The sequence below is a fragment of the Oncorhynchus kisutch genome, linkage group LG23 (genome assembly GCF_002021735.2).
Source record: "Oncorhynchus kisutch isolate 150728-3 linkage group LG23, Okis_V2, whole genome shotgun sequence".
Classification (NCBI taxonomy): Eukaryota; Metazoa; Chordata; class Actinopteri; order Salmoniformes; family Salmonidae; genus Oncorhynchus; species Oncorhynchus kisutch.
Window position 1 is genome coordinate 16104226 of NC_034196.2, and position 20182 is coordinate 16124407.

The window sequence follows — 20182 nt, forward strand, 5'->3', positions numbered from 1 at the left end:
TTTTTTATTCATTTGTAAAAATGTGAAAAACATAATTCCACTTTGACATGATGGGGAATTTTGTGTAGGCCAGTGACAAAATACATCTAACTTGAATCCATTTTGAATTCATTTCAAGGGGTGTGAATTCAGTCACTCTGACAGAACAGTATACAATATGTGTGTGTGTGTGTGTGTGTGTATATATAATATTATAGTATATATACTGTATATTTCTACACTTTTTTGGACTAATGTGTCCTGAAAGAACATGTAAGTGGCCCGCACAACGATTTCAATGGCAGAAAACTCGCTGAAGACATCAGCATCGGAGTTGTAATAGAAAGAAGCCTGTTTCTTCATGTCCAGTGTGTGTCCAGTGCTGTTATTAAAAAGACACTAAAGCCAATGTAAGGCAATAGTGTGGGCAATGGGCACTCAAACCACCAAGGTCAGAACATTAGGAAATACTGAGGGGGCACAGAATGTAAATGCAATTCAAGGCCCAGACAAGTACAACATTTACATACCATTATGAATTCATGAAAACCATACGTCTTTTCATGAGTGAGCTGTAACATCACCATATACAGTGCCTTCGGAAAGTATTCAGACCCCCTGACTTTTTCCACATTTTGTTACGTTGCAGCCTTATTCTAAAATGGATTAAAGAAAAAAATCCTCAGCAATCTACACACAATAATCCATAATGACAAAGCGAAAACAAGCTTGTAGAAATGTTTGCAAATGTATTAAAAATTAATTATTTAGGTATATATACTGTATTCAGACCCTGTATAGGTATTCAGACCCTTTGCTATGCGATTCCAAATCAAGGTCAGGTACATCCTGTTTCCATTGATCATCCTTGAGATGTTTCTACAACTTGATTGGAATCCACCTGTGGTAAACCCAATTTATTGGACATGATTTGGGAAGGCACACACCTGTTTATATAAGCTCCCACAGTTTACAGTGCATGTCAGAGCAAAAACCAAGCCATGATATCGAATAAATTCTCCGTAGAGCTCCGAGACAGGATTGTGTCGAAGCACAGATCTGGGGAAGGATACCAAAAACATTTCTGCAGCATTGAAGGTCCCCAAGAACACAGTGGCCACCATCATTCTTAAATGGAAGAAGATTATTTCTCTCACCAAGACTCTTTCTAGAGCCGGCCGCCCGGCCAAACAGAGCAATCTGGAAAGGGAGGTGACCAAGAACCCGATGGTCACTCTGACAGAGCTCCGGAGTTCCTCTGTGGAGAACATTTCAGAAGGACAACCATCTCTGCAGCACTCCACCAATTAGGCAGTGTCCAGATTGAAGCCACTCCTCAGTAAAAGGCACATGTAGCCCGCTTGGAGTTTGCCAAAAGGCACCTAAAGACTCTCAGACCATGAGAAACAAGATTCTTTGTTCTGTTGAAACCAAGACTGAAGCGTCACGTCTGGAGGAAACCTTGCACCATCCCTACGGTGAAGCATGGTAGTGGCAACATCATGTTGTGGGCGTGTTCTTTAGCGGCAGGGACTGGGAGACTAGTCGAGGGAAACAGAGCAAAGTACAGAGAGATCCTTGATGAACACCTGCTCCAGAGCACTCCGCCCCAGTCTGGGGTCCTAAAGTTCCCCTTCCAACATGACAACGACCCTAAGCACAGAGCCAAGACAACGCAGGAGTGGCTTCGGAAATGGATTCTCAATGTCCTTGAGTGGCCCAGCCAGAGCCCAGACTTGAACTCGATCAAACATCTCTGGAGAGACCTGAAAATAGCTATGCAGCGACACTCCCCATCCAACCTGACAGCACAGAGAAGAATGGGAGAAACTCCCAAAATACAGGCGTGCCAAGCTTGGAGTGTCATACCCAAGAAGTCTCGAGACTTTAATTGCTGCCAAAGATGCTGCAACAAAATACAGAGTACTTATGACAATGTGATACTTCTGTTTTATTTTAATTTTATAAATTAGCAAACAATTCAAAAATCCTGTTTTTGCTTTGTCGTTATGGGTTATTGTGTGTATATTGGTGAGGAGAAAAAAATATTTATTGCATTTTAGAATAAGGCTTTAACCCAGGGGTACTCATTCCACGAGCCCTTAATTTGCAGCTTGCAGTGATTTTCCTGTTTTACATTCATAATACATAACAATGATACAATTTCAATTCAATGTGTTTAAGGCAGGTCTGAATCACTTCATTGAATATATCTATTGTTCTCTGGATGGCAGATAGATGGCAGTATAGCGCAGCTGTTTAACAGAAAGGCTGAACTAGAACGTTTGCTGAAATAGAACACAACTGCTCAGCTACAGCGACCGACACATCAGTTTGCTACTAGCTAATTTTGCAGTCTGATCGACATGGATCGATTTATTGTAAAAAAAATAACGTAAATCTATTGACAATGAACATGAGGTGGAAGAGCTGGAGAACGTGACAGCTATGAACGAACAACCACCGGAGAACCAGGAAGATCAGGAAGATGGCGGCGGGGAAATGCACCTAGCTAACGTAGCTAACATAGCTAACGTAGCTAACGTAGCTAACATGACTCCTAGAGAAGGATTCGGTCAATTCAAGAAAAACACAGAACGTTCCAAGAGAAATGGACATACCAGTATTTTTTGCACTGCATGACGAGAGTTGCTCAATTTGCCAGAAAGCAGTCAATTGTTTTAAACGAGCAAATTTAGAGTGACATTTCCAGTCACATCATGCCCACTTTGACAAAACATATCTGCCACAAAGCAACCACAGAAACTGCAAAATTGCACAACTCAAAGGACACATCAAAGAACAACAACAGATGATGGACAGATCTAGCACTGTTGCAGAGAAAACAACAGAGGCAACATATGAGATTGCTTGGATACTCCGAGAAACAAGAAGGCCTTCACAGATGTGGAGATTGTCAAAGAATAGTTTTTGGCCTCAGCTGAAAGTGACCGATGTGCTGATTTCACAAACTAAGGGACTGCAACTCTGACTCGACCATAACAAGACACATAGAAGACATCGGCGAGGACATCAGTAAGTAACTGATTACTGACATCCGTGGTGCCGTGTTTTAGAATTGCGTTTGACAAAAGCACTGATGTAAGTGACATTGCCCAATTATGTGTTTGGGTCCGCTTCCCTCAAAAATGTTTACTGCCCATGTTACATTTTTTTGCTGATAATAATATTGACTGGTCAAATCTGGCATCTGTGTGCACTGACAGCACCCCAAACATGCGAAGTAAGGAGAAGGGATTCATAGGCCTGGTGAGAAAGAGAGAGGATTTCCCCAAATGTGTTACATTTCATTGTACAGTATCATTCATCAGGAAGCACTTGTGGCTAAACTCAAAGAATGTGATGCAGCAAGTCGTGCACGTGGTGAACATTTATTATTGCGAGGGCACTGAGTTGCTGGTGGAATACCAGACGGAATACGGCGACTTGATATTTCACAATGAGGTGAGTTGGCTGTTTTGTGGCAGTTTGGAAAGATTTCTCGTTCTCCTCCCTCAAATTCATGAATGTGTTACAAGCAAAGGGAGAGAGGAGCCAGAGCTGGATGATCCATAGTGGATATTAATTCTGGCTTTTTAACTGACATCACATGCTACCTGAACATGGTGAATCTCCAGCTCCAAGCAAAGATGCAACTGGGCAAAATGCTGCGTGTGGTCACAGCATTTCAAAATTAAATCACCATACTGTTCATATTTCCCAAAACTCAGGGCAGTTACCACATCCAACCCAGCATACTGCAACATTTTTAGCTGTGATGCATTTGTGTGTGTTGGAAGAGTTGAAGTAGTTTGAGTCAAGATTCAAGGATATCATGGAATACAAGGAGTTTATCAACGTCAGTGAGAACCCCTTTCATGTTCTAGTGTCATATTTGACCCCAGTCATCACAGCCCTCTGTCCTGACCGTGCTGGAATAAAGAGTGAGATAGAGGAGCTGCAGGCAAATGAACTAAGGTGAACTAAGATCAGGTGAACCCCTTTCTGGAGCCTTGTGTCAGACACAGAGTATCCACTTCTGAAGCAGTGCGTGCAAAAGGTGACAATTTTTGTCAAAACTTATTCATGTGAAGAAACGTATTCAAGGGAAAAACAAATGACTATAATCACGTTTTCTTCAACAGTTTTTATGCGAGTACTGTATAAAAGAACATCTCGACAGCTACGGTATGATGGAAACAGTACGTTCCGGTAAAATTTTACAAATGCTGACAGATCATTTGTTCGTTTGACATGGTGGGATCTTTTTGTGTCTGTAAGATTAATTATGCGAGAAATTGCGGTGGAAATGCCTTTATGCGTAAATATTGATATAATAACCATCATATTGAAGAAACTTGGAGTCACAGATTAAATAAGTTATGATCAAACTCACACGGTGGTGAAAGTGCATGGTGATGAGATTGATGCTACAGTTGAAGTCTGAAGTTTACATACACCTTAGCCAAATATATTTAAACTCAGTTTTTCACAATTCCTGACATTTAATCTAGTAAAAAATCCCTGTTTTAGGTCAGTTAGGATCACCACTTTATTTTAAGAATGTGAAATGTCAGAATAATAGCAGAGAATTATTTATTTCAGCTTTATTTATTTCATCATATTCCCAGTGGGTCAGAAGTTCACATACACTCAATTAGTATTTTGTAGCATTGCCTTTAAATTGTTTAACTTGGGTTAAACGTTTCGGGTAGCCTTCCACAAGCTTCCCACAATAAGTTGGGTGAATTTTGGCCCATTCCTCCTGACAGAGCTAGAGTAACTGAGTCAGGTTTGTGGGTCTCCTTGTTCCCACATGCTTTTTCAGTTCTGCCCACACAGCTTCTATAGGATCGAGGTCAGGGCTTTGTGATGGCCACTCCAATACCTTGACTTTGTTGTCCTTAAGCCTTTTTGTCACAACTTAGGAAGTATGCTTGAGGTCATTGTCCATTTGGAAGACCTATTTGTGACCAAGCTTTAACTTTAACTGATGTCTTGAGATGTCACTTCAATATATCCACATAATTTCCCTCCCTCATGATGCTATCTATTTTGTGAAGGGCACCAGTCTCTCCTGCAGCAAAGCACCCCCACAACATGATGCTGCCACCCCCGTGCTTCACGGTTGGGATGATGTTCTTCGGCTTGCAAGCCTCCCTCTTTTTCCTCCAAACATAACGATGGTCATCATTAGTTTTGGAGCAGTGGCTTCTTCCTTGCTGAACGGCCTTTCAGGTTATGTCAATATAGGACTCGTTTTACGGTGGATATAGATACTTTTGTACCTGTTTCCTCCAGCTTCTTCACAAGGTCCTTTTGCTGTTGTTCTGGGATTGATTTACACTTTTCACACCAAGGTACGTTAATCTCTAGGAGACGGAATGCGTCTCCTTCCTGAGCGGTATGACGACTGCGTGGTCCCATGGTGTTTATACTTGCGTACTATTGTTTGTAGAGATGAACGTGGTACCTTCAGGTGTTTGGAAATTGGTCCCAAGGATGAACCAGACAATTTTTTTTCTGAGGTCATAGCTGATTTCTTTTGACTTTCCCATGTCAAGCAAAGAGGCACGAAGTTTGAAGGTAGGCCTTGAAATACATCCACAGGTACACCTCCAATTCACTCAAATGATGTCAATTAGCCTATCAGAAGCTTCTAAAGCCATGATATAATTTTCTGGAATTTATGAGGTGGTTGAAAAATTTGTTTTAATGACTCCAACCTAAGTTTATGTAAACTTCCGACTTCAACTGTACATTCAAATAAATATCAAGGGTATTTCTGGTGACGTGATGATCGATGCTTGACTGCCATTTGACAAATACAAATATCGCTCTTATCAATAATAATTTCATAATGTAAGTAGCCTCCCCACACAGCCTTTTCCGCACTGTGTCTGTGAGCTGTTGGCTAGAGTGCATGTGCCAAGACCAGAGTCGGCACATTTGATATTTAACGCAACAGTTTTTTTTTTTTTTGACAAAACTATTGGTAGAGTTGAAAATGCAATGGAAACATGTTGAACTTTAGATTTTTATTCAGTACATGAAAATTAAAGCGAAGTACATTTTGTGTGACCTACGTCATCACGCACTGATTTTTATCTGCATCAAGTCAGCATGGTGGAAACACACCACTGTTGGGAAAATGTGAATATTTTCTTTATGCAGATTTTTGAATATTCACATTAAAATCTGTCGCCAATTTGATGAAAACCTAGCATCTGACTTTGATATGTGGTTTGCTCACATAGCTACCTTAATATGAATGCAACAACTGTGTCGCTCTGCATAAGAGTGTCTGCTAAATTAATTAGAACATACATTTACATTTCGTATATACGCTTCAATATTCAATTGTTTCATTGAGGGCGTGATATCTAGCATTCATCAGTGGCATGGTGTGCAAGTTATGTAATTTCAGTAAATAGGGAATTTTTTCACATTTTTGTATATCAAACAGGGAACACTGCCCTAGAGAATGGGTTGCTTTGATCAGGGGCCCCATATCAATGTACTGTACGGAGCCTCTGATCACACATACATAATCATCCATCCATAACCTAGAGACCTCCTCGATTACATTGAAGTAACATTCCAGCTGAAGGTGCCACTTCATGGACACATCAGTTCTCGAGGGAATTCAATTTTGCTAACTGTCACGTCACACTGTCTGTCTTTATGGGCAAAGGGAAGACATCACACAGCAGGCAGCAATGTGCCTCAATTAGAGCTAAATCTACAGGTGTTCTTGTTTCCTAACAAATGGTTTAAAATGGGTACAAGACATTATTATCTGCTGCACAAAGAGAACAAAGCAGAGAAGAATAGGATCAAAGCGTTGAATCACAGAGGGGGTGAGAGGAGTGTTATGTGTCAAGACAAGTAGGGTCTTGTCTCCTGACTAGTTTATCAGGGCATAAGCCTGTAGTCTGTGTGCTGTCTACTGCAGCATTAGAAATGCAAAGAGCTGTAACACAAGACAATGAGCCTTGCACAGATTCACCGGGGTGAAAAGAGAGCACAATTACCCAATACAAACATTGTGTGTGCGCACTTAGACATTTTTGCAATGTCAATCAACAGACCTTGAAAGCGTAATATTCATAATGCACTAACTGTTGTACACCAATTTCACATTGATTGCAACGAGAATATGAAAACATGATGTATAGGTGTTATATGTATTAATAAAAAAATCAAATATTTTTCAGAATATCCTTTTACAATATACGGAACATCCTTGAATGTGGCAATGATGAACGTACTCTAATTGAACTATAAAATCATTCATATTTATAATTGTATGGGTATTTCTGTCTATGTGGATTAGTAAGAATTCCTCTCTAACATGCCTGCTTCTTCTCTCCCTTTCTGTCTCTCTATCCGTAGGTTCTAAGCTGTGTGATGGACGACTGGCGCACCTCCCACTCCTCCTGCTCCTCGTCCTCCAGGCCCTGCTGCTGCTCTGCTCTGGTGAACGCACCTGCCCCCACAGCTGCCGTTGTGAGGGGAAAATCGTCCATTGCGAGTCAGCTGGCTTCTCAGATGTCCCTGAGAACATCTCAGTGGGCTGCCAAGGCCTCTCTCTCCGCTACAATGACCTGCACACACTGCTCCCCTACCAGTTTGCCCACCTCAACCAAATCCTCTGGCTCTACCTGGACCACAACCAGATCTCTGCTCTAGATAGCCGGGCCTTTCAGGGGGTCCGCAGGCTTAAAGAGCTGATCCTCAGCTCCAACAAGATCTCTCAGCTCCACAATGCCACCTTCCACGGGGTGCCCAACCTCCGCAGCCTGGACCTGTCCTACAACAAGCTGCAGATGCTGCAGCCGGGGCAGTTCCACGGCCTGAGGAAGCTGCAGAACCTCCACCTCCGCTCAAACGGCCTCACCAACATCCCCATCCGGGCCTTCCTGGAATGTCGCAGCCTGGAGTTTCTGGACCTGGGCTACAACCGTCTCCGGGCCCTCACCAGGACCACTTTCCTGGGGCTGCAGAGGCTCATGGAGCTGCACCTGGAGCACAACCAGTTCTCCCGGATCAACTTCTTTCTGTTTCCACGTCTTGCTAACCTGCGGGGGCTCTATCTGCAGTGGAACCGCATCCGAGCAGTCAACCAGGGCCTGCCCTGGAGCTGGCACACGCTGCAGAAACTGGACTTGTCTGGCAACGAGATCCAGACCCTGGACCCAGCCGTATTCCACTGCCTGCCCAACCTACAGATCCTCAATCTGGAGTCCAACAAACTGTCCAACGTGTCCCAGGAGGCAGTGTCTGCCTGGATATCCCTGACCTCCATCAGCCTGGCGGGTAACGTGTGGGAATGTGGGACAGCCATCTGCCCACTGGTGGCTTGGCTGAGAAGCTTTCGAGGCACTAAAGACACCACCATGATATGCAGCAGCCCAAAGCATCTCCAGGGAGAGAAGATCATGGAGGCTACGAGGAACAACGGAATTTGTGAGGAAGCAGACTACTTCCAGACAGAAACTCCTTCCCCGACACCAGATTTCATTGAGACGACACCCGACCCAACCCCTGCTCCCACCAGCCCCCCTCCACCCCTGCCTCCACCTACCACCCTGGCCCACCTACCCCCACCTCGGCCTCAGCCCCTTCCCCGCCCGACCTTCCCAAGCCGGGTAGGAATTGACCCCAGAGACTCCCCTCCCCAGGCTCCACCCTCCCTCCGCAGCCTGGTGGTGACTCAGCCCCCAGAGCTGGAGCTCATGTCCTTCCACAAGGTAGTGGTGGGCAGTGTGGCGCTCTTCTTCTCCATGTCGCTCATCCTGACCGTCATCTATGTGTCGTGGAGGCGCTACCCGAACGCTGCACGACTCCTGCAGCAGAGCTCCGTGGTGGGCCGCAAGCGACGGAAAAAGAGCCCCGAGCCAGAGCAGAACCTGAGCTCCCAGCTGCAGGAATATTACATGAGCTACAACCCGGCTGCCACCCCGGAGGGTTTGGAGGTGCTCGGCAATGGGACTGGGTCCTGCACCTGCATCTCTGGCTCCAGGGAATGCGAGGTATGACCCGTCACATCAGCCTTTAAAAACAAAACCCCTAAAGCAAAAACACAAAGGCTCAAGAAAGAGAGGTAAATCCTTTATCAGGCATACACTGTTAAACCCCCATGCAGCTTTTGTAATTGTATTTTTAAACCGTCACTGTATGTCTAATACATCACTGTGTGTGTTTTATTTAATGAAAATAACTTTTTATCATTTATTTCCCTTTGTCCTTTCAAATGCTCAGTCTGATTGTGTGGGCGTTAGGAAACAAATGTGAAGATATTTACATGCACAGCCCTGATTGGCTGATGGTCTAGAGCCCACCCCCTTACCCAGATGAACAGTCATTGGTCTATTATATTCAGATTGCAATGTGATATCACGTGGGCCAAAAGTTCCATCCCACCTGAACAGGCTGAAATTGCAGGCGTTGTTTTCAAACCGCTCTTACACGAAAACTGCATTTTCACAATATCAAAGTGTTATTTTGACCACATAGTGCAAAAAAAAGTAATATATAATGGGGTAAGCATCCTTGAATATTGGTTCATAATACAGTCGACTTAGAACCTTGACGGTTTCCAATTATTTCTGCGGTTTTGATTCATAAATCGAACCAGACACTGGAAACGTACATTTTTTATTTAGAACCAGGAGGCAATGGCAACCTAGCTCGGGTTCAGGGAGCTGCATTATTACACTGCCACGTGTCATGTTCGGCTCTCTGGCTTTAATGCACTTTGTTTAGTTTTTGGTTTGTATAGTTTATTTCCCAATCAGCTTATTTTCGTACAGCGTTGTGCTTCAGTAGCATTTTGAGGCACAATATTTAATCATGCACATGATGAAAAGCAAAAACATTTTGCATGGCTCCAGTGACACATCCTGTATACACTGTTCCTGCTTTAAGGTCTCACATAAGTCATTGATACGGCATCATGGCTTGGCTCCTTGGATGGTTAGATATACTGTAGATGAGTCACAACATCATGTTTGTTATGTTTACTACACTCATAATATGTGTGTGCTTAATCTATAGGGGTATTTCTTTAACGGCCAAAATTAAAGACAATGCAGGAATTATTTTAGGGCCACTAGCTAGTTTACAGTACATAACCCCGTCTTGACCTAACTGAAAAGTGAAGCTCTCCAACTCATAAGATTCCAAAAAACAAACTCTATTCAAGTCTATTCAAGCCAAGTCACAACATGGATTAATGAGGTATTGATCAGCATTAGTAGGATCCCCCATAATAGAGCGACTGGACCTGCCCTGGCTGCCTGTCTTCTAATGTGGCAGAAAAAGGAGAGGTGGGGATCAACATGCTCCCAGTCTCGATGGCTGGATGCCTATTACTGGTGGCTTATTTAATGGACCAATCTGCAGTTGCTACATCAAATGATGGACTTCTACATTAATGATATGTACCCATTGATTCTTGAAGATTATAACTTATAGATGCCTCGAGCTTAGTTCAACTGTCGTACCCCATCGGAACCTAAAATATCAGCTTGTTTTAGTCCAATGTTTGTAAACAAAGTAAATGTAAATAAATACTGAAAAGCCTCGAGCCATGGTTAAAACTATAGTGTAGATATCATGAATGGTCAATCCTTGCATCTATGAATTTGAGAGTGGTTATATTTCTCCAGGCCCGTCCCTGAGCTTTTTACCTAAACAGGGCCGGGGACTATTCGAACTACGAGCCGCATGGGGGCGGAATTGCAATCTACTGTAGAGATAGCCTGCACAGTTCTGTCATACTATCCAGGTCTATGCCCAAACAGGTTCTACTTCTAAAGATCTTCTACTTTTTTCTATGAGCTTCTACTTTTAAAGATCCAACTCTCCAGAAATAAGTCCCTCACTGTTGCCGCTTGTTATGGACCCCCCTCAGCTCCCAGCTGTGCCCTGGTCACCATATGTGAATTGAATGCCCCCCATCTATCGTAAGAGTTCGTACTGTTAGGTGACCTAAATTGGGATATACTTAACACCCCGGCCGTCCTACAATCTAAGCTAGATGCCCTCAATCTCACACAAATGATCAAGGAACCTACCTGGTACAACCCCAAATCCGTTAACATGGGCACTCTCATTGATATCATCCTGACCAACGATATCAATGAGAGTGCCCATGTTTACGGATTTGGGGTTGTACCAGGTAGGTTCCTTGATAATTTGTGTGAGATTGAGGGCATCTAGCTTAGATTGTAGGACGCCCTCTAAATACACTTCTGCTGTTTTCAACCAGGATCTCAGCGTTCACTGCCTCATTGCCTGCGTCCGTTATGGGTCCACGGTCAAAAGACCACCTCTCATCACAGTTAAACGCTCCCTAAAACACTTCTGCGAGCAGGCCTTTCTAATCGACCTGGCCCAGGTATCCTGGAAGGATATTGACCTCATCCCGTCAGTAGAGGATGCCTGGTTGTTCTTTAAAAGTGCCTTCCTCACCATCTAAAATAAGCATGCCCCTTTCAAAATGTTTTAACTAAGAACAGATATAGCCCTTGGTTCACTCCAGACTTGACTGCCCTTGTCCAGCACAAAAACACCCTGTGGCCTACTGCACTAGCATCGAATAGTCCCCACAATATACAACTTTTCATGGAAGTCAGGAACCAATACACACAGTCAATTAGGAAAGCAAAGGCTAGCGTTTTCAAACAGAAATTTGCATCCTGCAGCACTAATTCCAAAAAGTTTTGGGATACTGTAAAGTCCATGGAGAATAAGAGTACCTCCTCCCAGCTAACCACTGCACTGAGACTAGGAAACACTGTCACCACTGATAAATCCACGATAATCGAGAATTTCAATAAGCATTTCTCTACGGCTGGCCATGCTTTCCACCTGGCTACCCCAACAGCTATGCACCCCCCCCACAGCAACTGGTCCAAGCCCCCACCCGCTTCACCTTCACCCAAATCCAGACAGCTGATGATCTGATAGAGCTGCAAAATCTGGATCCCTACAAATCAGCAGGGCCAGACAATCTGGACCCTCTCTTCATAAAATTATCCGTCGCCATTGTTGCAACCCCTATTACTAGTCTGTTCAACCTCTCTTTCGTATCGTCTGAGATTCCTAAAGATTGGAAAGATAAACTTTCAAAAAAGGCTTTACTGCGAAAGCGCACCACGTGATAATGTTAGTTCAGCACCTAGTCACAGAAAACCATGTTTTCTGTTCAGAAATGCGTTGTCTCAAACAAACATCCGGTGAAAGTGCAGAGAGCCACATCAAATTACAGAAATACTCATCATAAAATATTGATAAACGATACAAGTGTTAAACATACGGATAATGATAAACTTCTCCTTAATGCAACCGCTGTATCAGATTTCAAAAAGGCTTTACGGCGAAAGCACATTTTGCGATTATGTTAGGTCAGCACCTAGCCACAGAAACCCATACAGCCATTTTCCAGCCAAGGAGAGTGTCAAAAAAGTTAGAAATAGCATTAAAAGGAATCACTTACCTTTGATGATCTTCACCTGGTGGCACTCCCAGGTCTCCATATTAGACAATAAATGTTTGTTTTGTCCGATAATGTCCCTCTGTATGACCAAAAACCTTATTTTTGTTTGCGTGTTTTGTCCAGTAATCCGAATGCTTAAATCGCGTGCACTAAGTCCAGACGAAAAGTTTTTAAAAAGTACAATAAAAGTTAGTAGAAACATGCCAAACAATGTTTAAAATCAATCCTCCGGGTGTGTTTGTCATAAATAATCAATAATATTTCAACCAGACAAAAGCTTCGTCAATAAGAAAGGAGAAAAAAGACAGGCGTGTTCCCGATCAGGCGCATGGCTGATGTCTGGAAATTTCCACTGGCCTCTGATTGAAAGTGCTGTGTCTCCCTCATTTTTTTCAGAGTAAAAGCCTGAAACAATGCCTAAAGAATGGCCACATGTAGAGGAAGCAACAGAGCTCACAAACTGGGTCCTAAGTCTTTGTATGTTGGATAGGCTTTCAATGGAAAAACAGCCTTTCAAAATAATAGTACTTCTTGGTTGAATTTTCCTCAGGTTTTCGCCTGCCATATCAGTTCTGTTAGACTCACAGACATCATTTTAACAGTTTTGGAAACTGAGAGTGTTTTCTATCCAAATCTACTAATTATATGCATATCCTATCTTCTGGGCCTGAGTAGCAGGCAGTTTAATTTGGGCACGCTTTTCATCCAAAATTCCAAATGCTGCCCCCTATCCTAGTGAAGTCAACAAACCTCCAAACAAGCTTCAACGCCATACAACACTCATTCCGTGGCCTCCAACTGCTCTTAAATGCTAGTAAAACAAAATGCATGCTCTTCAACCGATCGCTGCCCGCCTGACTAGCATCACTACTCTGGACGGTTCTGACTTAGAATATGTGGACAACTCGGTGTCTGGATAGACTGTAAACTCTCCTTCCAGTCTCACATTAAGCATCTCCAATCCAAAGTTAAATCTAGAATCAGCTTCCTATTTCGCAACAAATCCTCCTACACTCATGCTGCCAAACATATCCTCGTAAAACTGATAATCCAACCGATCCTTGACTTCAGCGATGTCATTTACAAAATAGCTTCCAACACTGTACTCAGCAAATTGGATGCAGTCTATCACAGTGCCATCCGTTTTGTCACCAAAGCCCCATATACTACCCTCCACTGTGACCTGTATGCTCTCGTTGGCTGGTCCTCGCTACATATTCGTCGCCAAACCCACTGGATCCAGGTCATCTATAAGTCTTTGCTAGGTAAAGCTCCGCCTTATCTCTGCTCACTGGTCACCATAGCAACACCCCCCCGTAGCACGCGCTCCAGCAGGTATATTGCACTGGTCATCCCCAAAGCCAACACATCCTTTGGCCGCCTTTCCTTCCATTTCTCTGCTGCCTATGACTAGAACGAATTGCAAAAATCACTGAAGTTGGAAATTTATATCTCCCTCACTAACTTTAAGCGTCAGCTGTCAGAGCAGCTTACCGATCGCTGCAGCTGTACACAGCCCATCTGTAAATAGCCCATACAATCAACTACCTACCTCATCCCCACATTTGTTTTTGTTTTTTTGCTCTTTTGCACACCAGTATTTCTACTTGCACATCCTCATCTGCACATATCTCTCCAGTGTAAATTGCTAAATCGTAATTACCACTATTGCCACTATTGACCTATGTATTGCCTTACCTCCTTACATTTGCACACACTGTATACATATTTTTCTATTGTGTTATTGACTGTACGTTTGTTTGTCCCATGTGTAACTCTGTGTTGTTTTTGTTGCGTTGCTTTGCTTTATCCTGGCCAGGTCGCAGTTGTAAATGAGAACTTGTTCTCAACTGGCCTACCTGGTTAAATAAAGGTAAAATAAAACATTTGTCCCCCTGCATGCCAGACTGCAGTAGCTACGGGCTTCTTCAGCCTAGTCTCTCCAGCCGCTTAACTCAACAGTGTGTTTAGTAAAATAGTAGAGGGCATAGTGGAAGGGGCATTCGGTTAGCTCCCGCCTGTTTTGGGAAGATTTATGGTAATCATAAAAGAGCATTAGCAATACGGGTAATCCCAAAGCTTATGATAGGGCTGTTTAATGCAGATGGATGCCCCAGGCCTGCCAGGATGAGGCACTTATTTATACCCAATACCAGGGTAATTACAATCACCAGCCACCAGCACCACGTCTACGTTTGATCTCAGGAAGCATGTTTCCCTGTACAGATGCACTGTTTTATCAATGGATACGCACCTGAAGTGATTTAGTAAAATGGGATTATTTATGCTCCGAGAGGTATCGTTTTGGAAGGAGGAGAGAAAAAAAGTGACAGAAAGTAATGTGTTTATTAAACTCAACTGGAAGGAACCAAAGATCACAGTAAGCAAAATCTAAAACCCTGTAAATGTTTGGTTTGTATAATGAGTAAATTAATCTACACACTTGTGTGTTTACAGGTTGAATGAATAATGCTACTATAGTGCGGCAAAACAAAAGAAGTCCACGGGAACCTATGTTATCCATATGAATGATCACTTTATGATCAACATTGTTTACCCTTACTGCTCACTGCAGTTTGCGAATTGTTTTATCAGTTTAGATTTTTTTTTTTGAAGTAAGCCTCCAGCGTCATTCATTGTAATAAAAGTATAAGGCATTTATTTGATTTGACAACACCGACGTCAAATTTTCATTCTGCACAAAACCTTTTCTAATTATTTTTAAACGCCTCACCTTTTGTGAGTTATTTGAGAAGTATTTCATTTAGCACCTATAGGCACCAAGCCATTCATTAAAATTCCTCTTAATGGCTAAGCTCCTCTATGACAAGCAGAGCTGTTGCGTGGCTAATTCTTTTGCACTCTGTCAACACGTTGTGCCCTTAATCCATGGAGATACAGAGACCTCGTATTACCTGCAAAGTGATTAACTCAACTTTAAAGGCTGGCATATTATTTCTGATTGGAACTTCATTTAATTCAATCTGAGTTTTCTCTCAGACAATGCATGGATTTTCCCGGAAGGGGATCCCAAGGCTTGTACTTTCTTGTTTTCATGGAAACATGCCAGTGAAATGTAGCCTTAGTACAAATGTGTTTCTCCCCATTACAGTGACAAAGTGAATCTCATCATCTCAAACATACACAGACAATTTTCTCCCTGTCCTCTGCAAAGTACTAAAAGGGGTCTACAGCAGGTTTTTTTTCTATGGTATGTTGTTGCTCATTTCGGGGAATGTTTAATAATTGAGCAGCAGGCGTCAGCTCGGTTTAGCTTGATAAAAGAGCCATATTGCCGACCAGCACAGCCTTTTATTATGGCTCAGTGCAGTGCAGGCAGTCCCAACGGAAAGCGGTGAGAAAGACTGTAAGTTGCGGCCCGTTCTCAAGAGGAGGACGAGAGAGGAATGCTGCATGCTGGGTCAAAGCCCAATTAAAGCACAAGGGAGAAAGGATCAGAGATGGTGTGATTTTTCCTCTGAGGCTGTTTCAGTTTGGTCATCAAAGGTGTTTGGACTCACAAAAACGTAAATTGTTAGTTATGATGTCAAGTCTGGTTTACTGTGCAAGTGTCAATAATATGATTATAACTGGGGAACACAAAACTGGGTAGTTTATACAGAGGTAGTTTACACAGAGGTAGTTTACACAGATAATTTACACAGAGGTAGTTTACACAGAGGTAGTTTACACAGAGGTAGTTTACCCCGAGGTAGTTTACACAGAGGTAGTTTACACAGAGATAGTTTACACAGAGGTAGTTTACCCAGAGGTAGTTTACCCAGAGGTAGTTTACACAGAGGTAGTTTACACAGAGGTAGTTTACACAGAGGTAGTTTACACAGAGATAGTTTACACAGAGGTAGTTTACACAGAGGTAGTTTACACAGAGGTAGTTTACCCAGAGGTAGTTTCCACAGAGGTAGTTCGTACAGAGGTATATTTCTCACCTATAAATCAGGAAGTCAATGCTTTATGTCCTAAAAGCTCAATGCTATGCTTTATGCTCTGAAAGCTCAATTGGAACAGATTTACATTCAGACAGCTCCAAAACACTTACATTTGTGTTCAATTTCGTGTACACTACAATGCCCCCCCTCTGATATTTCCTTTCAAATAGAGAGAACGAGTGTTTTCTTGCCAGTGGTAATGGAAAATAGCACTGAGACACAAACTGAGAGCATAGTCACAATAAATACATTTTCATATGGTAGAAGTCACAACAGATGTTACACATATTTGAGTTTGTTGGCTGAAACAATGAACCCCTCAGGAAATAATAGCCATGATTTGATGATATAAACCGCGGTTAGGTGCAATTAATGGAATACTTTTACCTTGAAGAGTGCTCATCAGGATAAGCATTCAATCAGCATGACAGTTTGAGTATTACTATGGTGCATAGCTTCAATTGAGTTAGGCCACTTTTCCCCCATCAGGCAATTATGAGCTACACTGCTTACCGCTACTGGAGAGAACTATTTCAAACAGCTGTTAAATGACAGAACATTGTCTGCTTCCTCCATGATTATGGTCAAGATAGGACATTTAAAGTGATGCTCAAAGGTTTTTTTAAATAATTTCATAGTTTTTAAATAAACTTTTATGATAGATCTCTGTCATCAGCAACCATCCATCATTTGCTCAGGTATATTAGCAGAAACATCAAGTCAAACATAAAGAAAAGGGATGAGCAGTTTTATGTCCCTTTTATTCTGAAACCTAAGTTGAAATGGCCAACATTAAATACAGTGCATTCGGAAAGTATTCAGACCCCTTGTTCTAAAATGGATAAAATATTTTTTTCCCTCAATTTACACACAATACCCCATAATGACAAAGCAACATTTTATTTATTTATTTATTAATACAAAAAAATTATTCACATAAGTATTCAGACGCTTTGCTATGAGACTCGAAATTGAGCTCAAGTGCATCCTGTTTCCATTGATTATCCTTGATGTTTCAACAACTTGATTGGAGTCCACCTGTGGTAAATTCAATTGACATGATTTGGAAAGGCACACAACTGTCTAGAAAAAGGTCCCACAGTTGACAGTGCATGTCAGAGCAAAAACCAAGACATGAGGTCAAAGGAATGTTCCATAGAGCTCTGAGACAGGATTGTGTCAAGGCACAGTTCTGGGGAAGGGTACTAAAACATTTATGCAGCATAGAAGGTCCCCAAGAACACAGTGGCTGCCATCATTCTTAAATGGAAGAAGTTTGGAACCAACAAGACTCTTTCTAGAGCTGGCCGCCCAGCCAAACTGAGCAATCGGGGGAGGGAGGTGACCAAGAACCCGATGGTCACTCTGATAGAGCTCCAGGGTTCCTCTGTGGAGAACCTTCCAGAAGGACAACCATCTCTGCAGCACTCCACCTATCAGGCCTTTATGGAAAAGTGGTCAAACGGAAGCAACTCCACAGTAAAAGGCACATGACAGCCTGCTTGGAGTTTGCCAAAAGACACCTAAAGGACTTTCAGAACATGAGAAACAAGATTCTCTGGTCTGATGAAACCAAGATTGAACTCTTTGGACTGATTGCCAAGCGTCACGTCTGGAGGAAAACTTGCACCATCCCTATGGTGAAGCATGGTGGTGGCATCATCATGCTGTGGGGATGTTTTTCAACGGCAGGGACTGGGAGACTAGTCAGGATCGAGGGAAAGATGAACAGAGCAAAGTACAGAGAGATCCTTGATGAACACCTGCTCCAGTTCGCTCAGGACCTCAGACTGGGGGCGAAGGTTAATCTTCCAACAGAACTACGACCCTAAGCACACAGCCAAGACAACGCTGGAGTGGCTTTGGGACAAGTCTCTGAATGTCCTGAGTGGCCCAGCCAGAGCCCGGACATAAACCCGATTGAACATCTCTGGAGAGACCTGAAAATAGATGTACAGCGACGCTCCCCATCCAACCTGAGAGCTTGAGAGGATCTGCAGAGAAGAATGGGACAAACACCCCAAATACAGGTGTGCCAAGCTTATAGTGTCATACCCAAGATGACCCAAGGCTGTAATCGCTGCCCAAGGTACTGCAACAAAGTACTGAGTAAAGGGTCTGAACACTTGTAAAAATGTGATATTTAACTTTTATTTTATAAATTAGCAAAAAATTCTAAAACCCTGATTTTGCTTTATCATTATAGGGTATTGTGTCGATTGATCAGAAAATAATAACAATTTAATCCATTTTAGAATAAGGCTGTCAGCCTCCCGAGTGGCGCGGAGGTCTAAGGCACTGCATCGCAGTGATCCTAGAGATCCTGGTTCGAGTCCAGGGTCTGTCGCAGCCGGCCGCGAATGGGAGACCAATTTGCCGCGAATGGCAGTGCACAATTTGGCCCAGCATTGTCCGGGTTAGGGGAGGGTTTGGCCGGCAGGGATGTCCTTGTCCCATCGTGCTCTAGCGACTGATGCATGCGCCCGGCCTGTGGCGGGCCGGGCGCATGCATGCTGACACGGTCGTCAGGTGCACAGTGTTTTCTCCGACACACTGGAGCGGCTGGCTCCCGGGTTAAGCAGGTGTCTAGAAGCAGTGCAGCTTGGTTGGGTCGTGTTTCGGAGGACGCACGACTCTCGAGCTTTGCCTCCCGAGTCCGTACGGGAGTTGCAGCGATGAGACAAGACTGTAACTACCAATTTGGATATGAAGAAATTGAGGACAAAAAAGGGGCAAAAAAATTGAATAGAAAGAATAAGACTGTAACGTTACAAAATGTGTCAAGGGGTCTGAATACTTTCCAAATTGCTTGCTCACGCTTTTTCAGTTCTGCCCACAAATGTTCTATATGATTGAGGCCAGGGCTTTGTAATGGCCACTCCAATACCTTGACTTTGTTGTCCTTAAGCCATTTTGCTTAGGAAGTATGCTTGGGGTCATCTGCGACCAAGCTTTAACTTCCTGTCTTGAGATGTTGCTTCAATACCCACTTTATACCCACATAATTTTCTTCCCTTAAGATGCCATCTATTTTGTGAAGTGCACCAGTCCCTCCTGCAGCAAGCACCCCCACATCATGATGTTGCCACCCCCGTGGGATGGTGTTCTTCGGCCTACAAACATAACAATGGTCATTATGGCCGAACAGTACTATTTCTGTTTCATCAGACCAGAGGACATTTCTCCAAATGTATGATCTTTGTCCCTATGTGCAGTTCCAAACTGTAGTCTGGCTTTTTCATGGCGATTTTGGAGCAGTGGCTTCTTCCTTGCTGAACCGCCTTTTCAGGTTATGTCTATATAGGACTCGTTTTACTGTGGATATAGATACTTTTGTACCTGTTTCCTCCATCATCTTCACAAGGGCCTTTGCTGTTGTTCTGGGATTGATTGACACTTTTCGCACCAAAGCACATTCATCTCTAGGAGACAGAACGCGTCTCCTTCCTGAGCGGTATGTTGGTTGCGTGGTCCCATGGTGTTTATACTTGCGTACTATTATTTGTACAGATGAACTTGGTACCTTCAGGCATTTGGAAATTTCTCCCAAGGATGAACCAGACTTGTGGAGGTCTACAATTTTTTTTATGAGGTCTTGGCTGATTTCTTTTAATTTTCCCATGATGTCAAGCAAAGAGACACTGAGTTTGAAGTTTGAAGTACATCCACAGGTACACCTCTAATTGACTCAAATTATGTCAATTAGCCTATCAGAAGCTTCTAAAGCCATGACATCATTTTCTGGACT

The 20182-nt window shown here is 43.0% G+C and overlaps 1 protein-coding gene across 2 annotated transcripts in view; it reads left to right on the top strand.

Annotated features, from left to right (window-relative positions):
* Positions 1-20182, top strand: part of LOC109868629 (leucine-rich repeat transmembrane neuronal protein 4-like) — a 68893-nt gene that overhangs the window by 27100 nt on the left and 21611 nt on the right. The window contains exon 2 of one of the 2 annotated variants that reach the window (XR_004205081.1): positions 7375-9085. Coding sequence is in view for 1 of the 2 variants with exons in the window: in XM_031803372.1 (XP_031659232.1) it covers positions 7375-9014 (1640 nt within the window). In the remaining variant the exon portion in view is untranslated. The remainder of the gene's footprint in view (positions 1-7374; positions 9086-20182) is intronic. The other variant, XM_031803372.1, reaches the window with a different exon arrangement.